This window comes from Condylura cristata, unplaced genomic scaffold, assembly GCF_000260355.1.
Source record: "Condylura cristata isolate star-nosed mole 26May11 unplaced genomic scaffold, ConCri1.0 scaffold00012, whole genome shotgun sequence".
NCBI classification, from domain to species: Eukaryota; Metazoa; Chordata; class Mammalia; order Eulipotyphla; family Talpidae; genus Condylura; species Condylura cristata.
Window position 1 is genome coordinate 15,287,763 of NW_004567113.1, and position 12,861 is coordinate 15,300,623.

General features: G+C 38.2%; 1 protein-coding gene across 2 annotated transcripts in view; it reads left to right on the top strand.

The window, feature by feature from the left end:
* Positions 1 to 216: 216 nt before the first annotated feature.
* The window catches only part of ANTXR2 (anthrax toxin receptor 2), a 128,496-nt gene continuing 115,851 nt past the window's right edge, over positions 217 to 12,861 (top strand). The window contains exons 1-3 of one of the 2 annotated variants that reach the window (XM_004681187.2): positions 217 to 546; positions 1,163 to 1,234; positions 3,234 to 3,305. In XM_004681187.2, the coding sequence (XP_004681244.1) occupies positions 395 to 546; positions 1,163 to 1,234; positions 3,234 to 3,305 (296 nt within the window). In that variant the 5' untranslated portion in view covers positions 217 to 394. The remainder of the gene's footprint in view (positions 547 to 1,162; positions 1,235 to 3,233; positions 3,306 to 12,861) is intronic. The other variant, XM_012724235.1, reaches the window with a different exon arrangement.

The following is a 12,861-nucleotide window of genomic DNA, read 5'->3' on the forward strand; positions in this document are numbered from 1 at the left end:
GCAGGAGACTCTCGGCCTGGGTCTGGAGCTCCCGCTAGACGCTCATTTACAGGCCCCAGAGGACCTTGTCTGGCGAACTGTCGCCCCGGGCGCTCGTGGTCGCAGGAACTCTCCGGAATCGGGAGGGGGAGGACTGAATTACGCTTCCACTGGGATTCGTCTGGAGTTCCGGCGGCAGCTACGGAGTAAGCCGAGAGTCCCTTTGTCCTTCTAGGACCTCCTCAGTCGTCCTCTCTCCCAGTCTGTTCTCTGGGTCCGCTGCCCCAGCGCCGCCGGGCATTGCTTGCAGTTTACACCACAGGAGCGCCCTGGTGACTTTTACCACTTAGGTGCACCCTTTATCTGGAGCCGAGGGTCTGCAGGCAGGAGGGCGTCTCAGGCCCCTGACCACAGGATGGTGGCGGGGCTGTCGCTGGCCTGCAGTCCCGGGAGCTGGCTGGTCCCCGGGCTCTGGCTCCTGGCGCTGAGCGGTTTTGGAGGTCTCGTGGGCACCGAGGAGCAACCTTCCTGCAGAGGAGCCTTTGATCTCTACTTCGTCTTGGACAAGTGAGTGCAGAGGGAGGTCCAGGGTTTTCTACTGTGGGCGGCAACGGGTGCTCACCCTGGGGAAGGCTGTTAGAAATCCGAGGTAGGGTGTGATGGATGCCTCATGCAGGGCAAGTGCTTTTGGTTCAGTGGAGGTTGTTTGTTGGTGGTGGGGAGTGTCGGGGGTGAAGGTGGGGGTGGGGGTCGGAGGGGTACCCAGCTTCATATTTCCCTAGGGGAGTGGGGTCTGAGCCTGCTTGTCTTGGGACCCCTTGGGAAATAGCAGTGTGCTAGTTTCTCTCCGTTCTTGAAACCCAGAATCAACTCATTCTGGACATCTCTGTCCTCATCCTCTTCAGATTGGCTGAAGTTTGCCTGTTTTTTTTTTTTTTTTTTAGCCTGACCCCATACTTTTATTGCAGCCAGGAAAAATCTGGTGTTAACATACCCAGTGTGGCTTGCAATTCCTGTGACACAAGACTGTTTATTTTGAACAATTAGCATACAGGTGGTCACCCAAGATGGGTTGACTTCTTGGGACAACTTCTGAGTTTCAGCTCCGGATAGCTGTTACTTTGCTTGAAGTTTACTCGTGGAAACGTTTTGTTTTACTAATCAGTTGAATTTGATTTCTCAGGTCTGGAAGTGTGGCAAATAACTGGATTGAAATTTATGATTTTGTCCAGCAACTTACAGAGAGATTTGTAAGGTAATCTTCCACTTTTTTTTTTTTCCTAGACAGGGAAGTAGAACTAACTCTAAAGAATTCCTCTTTTTGAAACCTTTCTAATGGAAAAACCTTTACTGAAACTTTGAGTTTTAAGTGCCTCAGGCTCTTTAGCACACACATGCTGTCAGTAGGGTAGCCTGTGAGTCCTTGAGGGCTTATTTCATCTGGATCCCAGAAACTTGGCTCAGGCTCTGGGGAAGCATCTTCAAATACTACTCCAAATGTCTTTTCCTTTCTGATTTTTCTTCTGTTTTGAATTTCAGTTATGCTTTCTCATAATTTATCACATTAAAAATTTATGCTAATGGTATCCATAACATAGTTTCCTTTCCACACAATTCTTAGCATCATAGAGGTCCTTCTTAAAAAAAAAAAAAAAAGTGTTGGTAAACTTCAAATGAACATGTGTTAATAACCCACTACCAGAAAAGCCACTTGTTTGTATGTTTAAAGAAACGACTTGTGTTTATACAATGTGTGGGTGTGTGGCTGGTTTAAAATTTAACTGTTCTATATATGCAATAAGGCTTACTAGCAAAGACTGGTTTCCTCTCCTATAAAAAGCATAACTGCTATGAAATCCAGCTTACTATGTTATTTAGAAGTAACTAGGAATTAGTAGCCTTTCCTCTGTAAAAATAACCATAGGATACCGAAATTTTGAGGCATTTTTTTCCTCCTTTTTTTTTTTAAAGAAAAAATGCAATGAGCGAATGCAAGTTTATCAAGATAATGGAAAGGACACAAAAAGGAGCTGTATCATTAAATATTGCTTCTTTCAGTCTTGTTAGCCCAAATGTTTTCTGCAAAACAGGCTTGGATGATCAAAACATTTTGAAAGTCATGTTGCAAGTAACTTCAAACAATCTGTAGAGGCCTAGGCAATCCTTGCTTGCAGTTATTGGCAGCAGTAAAACTTATCCCTATAAAAATGTATGCTTGTCCATGTTCAATCATCAGGCTCCTGCTTAAGAAGCCAAGTACGACACTCTCATTTCTGGACAGGGTCTGAGTTAAAACTGTCTAGGAAAGAAAAATAAACAAGGTCCTGTATCCTTAAATGTCAAAGGCAAAAGAGAAAGTTGTTTATAAATTTTCTCATATAACCTCATATGTTCAGAGAGTGCCACACTGATTTTGATCAAAATCAATGAATCCTTTCAATCCAGCATTTTGAGGAAGTAGGGGTGCTTACTTAATTTACTTTGAGGTTGACTTCTGTAAGACTAAGGCTCTAGGTTAGCTGTTCAGTGACTAATGGTGCATTTTGGGAAGTGAGTAATGGGTGACTACCAAAGAGAAGAGCTTTTAAAATATGTACACGTCTTTGAAGTCATTATGATGTTCAGTTTTAGTTCCACATTTCAGTTTTAGATCTAGTAGTAGTTTCACTGTGGTTTAAAGCCTGGGAGATAAACACCTAAATCTTCAAGCATGTCACCAACTGGGGACTATTGTCAGTATTGAAGTGTACTTGAGTATGATGTTTGAAACTTGGAAAGTCAAACATGTGTAACTAAAACGTGATTTGTTAGGTTCTGTCACACAATCTGTGACACTCTTAAGGTATTCTTACCTCAGGGTGGCTTTGTATAGACACATATCATGGTTGTCATAATTAAACCAAATTGACTAGCCCTAAATACTGCTTAGGATGTTGGAACATCAAGGGAAGAAGTGTTCGCTATAAAAGCATTTTACATTCACCTAGCATTTATCTTTCTAGTTAGTCTCCTCCTAAGTGAAAGACCCTCTGGGTTGTGGGGGAGTGCATGAGTGCAGAGAAACACTGGCTAGATCCAAAATGACTCAGGCAATAATGTGGATAGTGTTAGTGTACCTGCTTAGGAGTGCTTTTTAAAAGAAGCCTGGACCATTCAGTGAGACCAATTTTAAATGAAACTCCTTTGCTATACATCTATATTATATCAGTATTTCTTCTAAATATATTTTAACTGCCTCTTTTCTTGTTTTGCAGCCCTCAAATGAGATTATCTTTCATTGTGTTTTCTTCTCAAGCAAACATTATTTTGCCATTAACTGGAGACAGGTTAGTGCATTATCATTTCCCGGCAGGCTTTTAGTAGAGACTAATCTTAAAGGAATGATTGATATCTCAAGTGGTGAATAGACCTCTAAGTGGAATCAAGCAAATGCACAGACAATTCAGTTCTCTTCCTAATAGAAGGGAAAGGAGGTTTGAGTAATACAAAAGAGCAGATAATCTGAAAATCAATGTCATTTATGTTGACTGTGGAATGTGCAGTGAAGCCCAGATCTCTGTTGTATATTCATTACTTTCTACCTATTCCCCTCTGTTACCATAGATAGTTCTACATCTTTCTTGTTTAGATGTAATTCATTAATCAACTAGTAGTTTGAAGAACATTAGAGAAGAGAGATATGGTTCTATTTGGATAATTTACTAGATTTAATAGACATCCTAGAGCAACAATCGGGTTTTCTCTAATTTCCACTGATATTGAATATATTTATCTTCATAAATGAACTTGCTTTCTATCTACCTGTCTATCTACCTACCTACCTACCTACCTATCTATTTATCTTTTTCATTTTTATATCAATCACATTTTAACACAAAGTATTCAAGGTAGACCTAGTGCAGTTCTTGTAGAATGAATGAATGGGTTAACATTATTTTGAAATCTGATTTCTCCAAGCTGCACTTTTAACAAGGGAATCTGGACTACTTCGTTAGCTGTTTAGACAGGGGGGCTGAAATACTTCATTGTGTTTAATATGTGGATTTCTGAAAGGTTATGTGTGAATTTAGTTTTTTTCTATAAATTATTTTTCCTTTGAAAATATAAAAAACAAATAATATTTAAAGGGGCTCAGGAAAGAACATATAATATATAGGATCTCTTTGGAATATATATGTTCATGTATATATGTATGTTTAGGGTATATATATGTGAATTTTAAATTTACTTATGTTAATGTTTCACTTTTCCTGCAAAGGAAGTCTCGAAGGTGAGGTCAGGCTCATCTTCAGTTTCGTTGTTATAGCTTCCTTCCATACTATCTTGTATGCATCCAGGTTACATGAAGGCACAGAGTAGTAGCAATCCCTTACTATACAGATGCAACAGACTTATGTCCAGAGATATAGTAGTTCTTGATTTTATGAGAAGAAAACTTTTCCCTATCCAGATAAATTTATTTTTGTTTCTTTTTTTTTTTTTAAAGATTTATTTATTTGTACATACAGAACTGGGGTACAGGCCAGAGGCTCAGGGGCGGTGAGAGGCTTCACCAGAGACAGAGTGGGGAACAGAACAGGCAGATCGACGAAGTACACTGCTGAGGGGAGCAGCGGGCCGGTCAGGAGAGGTCTGCCACGCCATGTGGTCTCCTCCGGGGCAGGCGGGAATCGAACTCATGCGGAAGTGGCTTTAGATTCTCAGTGCAGTGTTTTAACCCGCTGCACCACCAGGGAGGGCCCCCAGATAAATTTCTAAAGTAACAGCTTTAGAACAAGCTCTCCATTAGGAGAAAAAGAGAACAACACTGATATCTATGAGGTACATATACATAGAAAGGCATCATTTTAGAAATAGCAATTTTCACCTGCATACATTGTGCCAGGTTCTCTGCTTGCATTTGGGTCATCCAGCACTTTAGAGATGAAGTACAGTCACTGCTTGACCAGACTGGTGTTACTTTGACATCCATGGAAAGGGTTGAAATTGTTGGCCTCAACTAGAGATTTTCCCATGACCATCAGTTGAATCTAATGGAGACAAACTAGAATGGTATAAAGAGGCTTGTATTTCAAAGAACAACCTATTTTGTAGTTATGAGTCTCTGGATCAAGTTGCTAGCCAGGATCATGGATAAGTTACTCTCCCTCTTTGTGCCTTAGTTTTTTCCACCCATTTGATGACAATGATAATATTAATACCCACCGCCTAGGATGGTAAGAATTGAAGTTGATTGTGGAGACTGTAGGACAGAGTCCATTACATGAATTCAAGAAATGAAACCTGCTTTATCATCATCACCGTCACTATCATTGTCATCATGTGCAGCTAGATATCATTGTATTGACCATGAAAAAATAAGCATATATGAAGGGAGTTATTGTTCTGGTTGAAAGAATTTATATTCCAGGAGGAATTTTAATAACAGGGACCTTAATTTATCTCCTTTTAAATACAAATTTACTTTGAACAAATTGCACTATTTGTGGCAAGTTCAATCTGTTTGAGGTGGCAGAAAATACTCAATGAAGGCCTGCATTAGAGTTCTAGTTTGGCCACTCACTAATTTAGAGACTACTCAGTGTGTCAGTACTTACATCCATTAGCTGTAGGTAAAATATGCCATGTTTTCTTAAGAGAGTTGTGAAGATTGAAATAAAACAGTGCCTAGTACTTATTAGATCACAAAACAGTCTCCAACAAAGGATGTTATTCCCTTTTCTTATATTGTTCTTTTACTAATTTTTATTTAAATTGACAGCTTCTATAATTTCTATGATCTTCTATATTTGGACATAAGATAACTTTTTAAAAAAATATTTATATTTATTTATGCTAACAGAATTGGGATACAGTCCAGAGATGTGGTGGGTGAGAGAATTCACCAGAGACAGAGTGGGGAACAGAACAGGCAGATTGACAAAAGTACACTGCTGAGGTAGCAGCTGGCGGGTCAGGAGAGGTCTGCCATGCCATGTCGGTCAGCTCCCTGGCTGGGGATTGGAACTCATGCTGCAGTGGCTTCAGAGAGCTTCATAATGCAGTGCTTTAACCCATTGCACCAGCAGGGAAAGTGCAGGATAACTTTTTAATGCAGTTCACAATTTGCATATTTAGATGCACGATCATAGAACAAACTAGAACTACTATGGAGCTCTATTTTAAAGCCAGCCTAGAAGTCAAATTCTACTTATAAATCATGTCCATGTAATATGCCGTATTCATGGATAGATTCAAGTGCTTGAAAATGCATAGTACAGCAGGTTGCACAAGTTTGCTTAATACATAAATTCTCTGGTACCTTGGTAAATATGAGAAGTACTCTTTTCGAGTTTCTCAATATGTTGCTAAATATTTTCAGTGAAGATGAAGCAAGATTAGAAGGCAGTAAGTTCTTCCAGTAGGGCTCTGTCTCCTGTTTGTTTTTCAGCATGGTGCCTGACACTATGGAAATGCATGAATAGAATGATAAATATGCTGAGAAATGATCAGTTATACATTATATATACTCATCAGTTAAAAACTGTACTTTTAAATATTCTAGTTTGAAATGCCCATGTTTTCTTCTGCCCCATGTTATTTTTCCTTCATATAGCTGTAAGTCTATCCATTCACCAGATAATCAGCCCCGTAGTGAGTGCACATGGACACAGACAGCTCAGGTCTGTATTGTAGGATCAGGTGAGAGGAAGGTGCAGAGTTTTGATTTAATGTAGAACTACTTAGTCTCTCAATATTAGAAAATTTGAATCAGGACTCTTTTTAGGGGTTATTTTTAGTTAATGTGTATAGTTGGGAGAATGAGTGATGCTTAGTTTTGTTCAGTGTGGTCTTAATGATGTTACAGTGATTTAGTTGAAAACATTTAGTGAGCAATTATTATGTATCAGGTTGTATGCAAAATACTTTCCATTCATTACCTCATTTAACCCTCACAACTCTATGTAACAGATACTACTATCTCAGCTTTATAAATGAAGAAAGTGAAGCTAAGAAAGGTAATGTAGCTTGTCCAAGGGCATATGGTTAATAAGTGGTGAGAATCTATTAGCCAAAGTTGTCTCATAAAGTATGAAGTAGATCATGTCAATCTCATGCTTAAGGCAGTCCTGAAATTTAAAATAGAAGATGTTGTACCTGAGTGCCTCACCCTGAGCTCTCCTCTGAACCCTGGGAGCCACAGTCTAGCCCAGCTCACCTGCTTTCCATCCTGAATTTGTTTCTGCATTAGGAGTTTTTGTTTTTCTCTGCTTCAGATCTTCCCGGTTTAGCTCACTTAGGCCTATTCCCATACATTACCTTCTCTGAGAGACCTGCCTGATGCAGATCTGAAGGACTCCTACCCTGCCCCCACAATAATCTCTCACAATACTCTGTTCTGTTTATGAGTCAATTCTTTTTTTATCTCTATGACTGAAATGTAAATTGCATGAGAACAGATGAATCTTCTTTGTCAAGTTCACCCACTATAGCCCAACACCTAGATCTAAGCTACACAGTAGATGCTCAATAAATATGTTCTGAATAAATGACTGAGTTGGTCTGCCTCTAGATTCCAAGTTATTAACCAGTATGGTACATTGCCTTTCTTTGTAATGATACCATATGATCAATGACATTGTTCTATATTAGTTATAAGCATTTCCAATTCTCTTTTCAATGTACTTGATATCAAGTTGAAAGTCATACAATTGACAGGAACACAATGATCAAAATTACTTAGGAAAAAATACCCCTAAGGCAAACTTGTAGGATATTAAAAGAGATGTTATTTGATTAAATTTACATAATATATACACTTCCTATTTCTTGACAGACTTTCTTCTGGTTCCTTGAAATTTGAATTAAAATTTAATTGTTGTAGAATAGCCCTTTATATAGACTTGGTAACATAAATTGGTGCATTCATTTTGTGGGGAAATTTGTCAGTGATTATACAAATTTAGAAAGTTTCTATCATTATTTCTACTTTTCAGGACTATGCCCTACTAAAACATTAGTACTACTATACAAAGATAAGTATGTGCAAAAAATTAGACACTGTAGCATTGTTCATGATATTTAGAATTGCATTTGGTCTAAATTCTATCAACTGATGATACTATAATTAAATTAGTGTATATATATATATATATATATATAGGCAGGCTACTATGCAATCATTAAAGAAATGTAAAATCCATATATATTCACATGGCATATCTCATGAGATATATGAATAGATATAATCTAAGATTACTTGAGAAAAGTACCTGCAGAACATTATATTAAATCTTATTTTATTTTTGTGAAATGAAAAGAAAAACTATTTGACTGTTTTTAGTGTGTGTATGTGACTGAAAAAAAATTTCAATGACATGCAATAAATTAATAATGATATGATCTTAGCAGTAAGACCCAAGGCAGAGAGTGCCTTCATATTTTTATTTTTATAAATTTAGCTCATTTAATTTTTTTTACAATAATTACTTTTTGTTTTAAAAATAATTTTTTTGTCTTTACAATAATTATTATTTGTTTTAAAAAATTAAGTAAATGACCGCCCCTCACCCCCACCCCCTGGTGGGGTGACAGGTTAAAGCACAGCATTGTGAAGTTATTCACAGCCATTGCAGCATGAGTTTGATCTCTGGCCAGGGAGGTGACCCATATGATGTGGGCAGACCTCTCCTGACCCTCCCACTAATTCCCTCAACAGTGTACTTCAGTAGATCTACCTGTTCTTTCTTTCTTAATTTTGTTTTATGTATTCATTCTTATTATTTTTTGCATCATTCTGTATTTCGTACATTTTTTCATTTCTGTTGTAATCCCCATGAACTTCCCATCACCAATCACCCATGTACCAACACCATAGTCCTGTGCTCTCTTCCTGCCCCAGTTTTGATCTTGGTCCCCTCTCGGCCCCTGCAGAATGTCTCTGGTTTATAGTTGTTTGTTGACTCTGTTTTTACTTTATTACAATTTTTTTTTCTTTCTCTTACACTCCTGCTATCAGTGAAACCATCCTGTGTTTTCTTTTTCTTTTTGACTTATTTCACTAAGCATGATCCCTTCCAGTTCCGTCCATGTTGTTGCAAAAGATCTACCTGTTCTGCTCCCCACTCTGTCTCTGGTGAGTTCTCTCACTGCCCTTGCACCTTTGGCCAGTACCCCGGTTCTTGTATGCATAAATAAATAAATACTTCAAAAAGTAAAAAGTTAAGTAAATGCTTAAAAACAGAAAATTTCTTCTGGAGCAATCTGAGATTTTAGGAGTTAAACAGAAAAAAACATTCAGGATTAGAACATATCCAATTATTCCTTAAAGACTCCTTAAAGCGAAAACACCAAGATTGGGTCTTAAGTCAAAGAGATCTAGGAGCTATATATTTCCACCTCCCACTTCTGTGCATGAAAGGAGCTAACCATTCCTACCATATAGCAGTGTTGAGATAAATGAAGGCCTAGTTGATGACTAGGTGGGAAGAAGCCTAGCTGTGAAATAGAATTTGGAAGTTATATCTTCCATCATCATCATTTTCATGGTGCTGTGACCAGAATTCTAGCAGAAGTTTACACAAGTCAAATGGCTTTGTTTGAAGTCACCTAGTTAAGTAGTTAGAGTAGGTTTCTCACCCAGAGTGAACTCTAGTGCATGCGCTAGTCATCCCTACACTGCCTCGGGCCTTCTCCAGTTTTCCCAATTAGTCAGAATTGGTCATAATTCAAAGACATATTCATCCTTTGCTTTTATTCTTTTGTTGTATAAACCAGGGATGTGGTAAAAGGAAGTGGCTAGTTTTGTTTTATTTGTTTTTCTTTTTAAGTTTTACTAGGGAACTAGCTATTTCTGTTTAGAAAAATCTGTTTTGGCTAACATTGTGGGAATCCTGAGAGTTCTGAGTGTGGCAGCGGCTCAGTTTCTAATTAAGTGAAATCCCACATCTGTTTTTTAAGTATGTGCTGAAAAATTAAATACACTGCTACTCAGTTCGAAGAGACAAAGCTGACACACAAAAGGGGTAAAACACAGAGGTAATTTCTGATAGGCCTTCTAGAAGAAACAGTTAAGTACATTATTACTAATCTATATGAAATGATTGTGTATTGCTGAATTTTATTTGCAATTATTTATTTCGAGGACTGATATTTCCAGCTAATAATCTATTGAGGATACAGAGCAGAGTTGACCTATGGTATAATACCTATAGCGTTTATACTTATGCAATTAAATAAGTTGGTATTTGGTAGCACAGGTGTATGAAGCTTTTAGTTTCAGGGTAGTTTTTTCTTCTGTGGTCTCCATGAAGTACAGAATGCACACACACACACACACACATATCTATGTCTATACAGTAATATATGTGAAATATGTAATATACATATGTAGAAATACACTGATTTAAATATAACTTAAGAAGTCTGGCCTGGCTTATGATTTACTTTAGTAGAATTTCACAGACATACATATGAGAATGTGCCAACTACAGGTGGTCCTCTATGTAAATTTTGCATTTGGCATGAAATTTTCGTATCATGAAACTTGGATTCTAAGAGGGAATATTCCAAGAACAAGTATCTTACCTTATTCTATTGTCAGCCAATGACAGGGATAGGCCAGGTTCAAGGGAGAAGAAAGAAATTTCATCTTTTGGTGGAATGTAGACACAAGGAATTGATAGAGGCCACATTTGGAGATGGCTTACCATAGTTTATGTGAAAGTTAATAATAAAATTATTAGCTGAATATTTTTGAAATAAATAGACCTACTTAGAGAAAAAAATCTAAATCTTTATGTAATCAATTTTTTTTTTGCATCCTTGTTTGTTTTTTTTACATTATAGGGTTTCCCCCCTTACATGTGGTCACTGTAGTTTTCCTACCGCCAAAGCACCTATAGTTCCCTACTCTATTCCACTGGGCTCTTCTCCCCTCCTGATTTGTAAATCAGATTTACAAATTAACAATATATACAAATCCTTTGCTACTGTGTGAGGACAGAATTCAATTATAGGAGGAAGTAGGATAAAGAAGGGGAAGGGTAGAATTGTCATCTGTAGTCTGAGAGACTGTGAGTCTGCCTTCTAGGTACTTCTCATCTGCTTGATGACTCAGTATTGTAATAGAGATCCAGCCCTAGTTTCCAAGTCAGGGTTTCAGCCTTGACAAAGGAACATTCCACTGATCAGCTTCTGGGGTCCCTTGTCATACATAGGTTCTTAGCTCCCCGGGTGCTCCCAGTCATAACTCATGATGCATACCCTTCCCAGGGTGATCACACTTTTTTGCTCTTGATAGATTTGAAAGGCACCTTGTAAGATTTGGCTCCTATGACTTGATTGACAGGTTTCTGATTGGCAGTTCTGATTTTCTATAGGAATGCAGAACTTCAGGTAACAAAATGGTGGCCCAACAGGCCACTAAGGATTAGCAGACTCACAGGTTTTTTTTTTTTTTTTCCAATCCTCGGTTTGCTACATGAGCTCTCCTAAACCAAGAATGAAGTAAACTGGATGAACAAAATGATATTAACAGGGAAGAACTAATAACGATAATCATAGCTAGAACATACTCAGTACTGTGTGCCACTAATTTTCACAATGACCCCTTGGGTTAGATATTTTGATCCCCATTTTAATGTTGAGGAAACAAGATGGTGCTTGGAATTAATCCATGTTCTCTTAGGCTATGACCCATCCCATTTAGAAATTGTATTTTACCATTTAAAATATTACACTAGTCCTTCTAAAATTACTGTGAGAAAAAAAAAAGACTAATTGAAAAAATAGATAAGGGGAAGCATATTCTAATAACAGTGAAAGGTTATAAATTAGATTTGGTCAAAGGTTTTTTTTTTAATATTTACGCATACAGAACTGGGGTACAGTTCTGTAGGTGCAGGGGTGGTGAGAGGTTTCACCAGAGACAGAGCGGGGAGCAGAACAGGCAGATCAATGAAGTGCACTCTGAGGGGAGCAGCAGGCAGGTCAGGAGAGGTCTGCCGTGCCATGTGGGTCACCTCCTGGGCTGGGGATTGAACTCATGCTGAAGAGGCTTTAACCTCTCAGTGCTGAACCTGCTGTGCCACCAGGGAGGGCCCTGGTCAAAGGTTCTTAATTATGACTATATTCTAGAACATTCTAGGGATTTCCCAAAAAAAATACTTTGATCCACAAGCCAAGTAAATTAAAATCTCTTCAATTACAGCTTAAAAGGAACTTTTTTAAAATAATAGTTTATTTTTACATCATTTTGTGCATTTTTTTATCTCAATTGTAATCCCCATGGGTTTTCCATTACCAAGTCACCAAGTCACCCATGAGCCATCACCATAGTCCAGTGCACACTCCCCCCCCACCCCCCGTTTTTGATCCCATTCCCCACTTCTCCACTCCACTATCACAAAATGTCTCTGGTATATGGCTGTTCATTATTCTTATTATTTTCTTGCCTAGTCCATTATGCTCCTGCTATGAGTGAAATCATCTGGTATTTTTCTCTAAAAGAAACTTTTAAAAATGATTGTGGTTGTAGTGGAGAATTCCTCTGCATCTGTAGAGATGTGTGAGTGAGTCACCATTGGCTGTGTGTGAGTCATTCTCTTTGCATTATTTAGAACAATAATGTGTAGATGCTCAGAAAAATGTATGCAAATTGACTGAATACAATCTAGAAAGAGTTGTAACATCTTGAAAGTTCAAACAATAGGCATTGGAAAGTTCAGGTGCTGTGGAGATTGTTATGCCAGAACGGGATGCACTACCCAGAAAAAGCCAGCCACATCGCTGTAAAGACAAGAGGAAACTTTATTGCAAGCTGGAGCTTGGGCCTAACCACACACCAGAGGCACCTGAGTGGCAGGAAAGGCCCAGAACAAAGGAAAGAGCAGACCATATAGT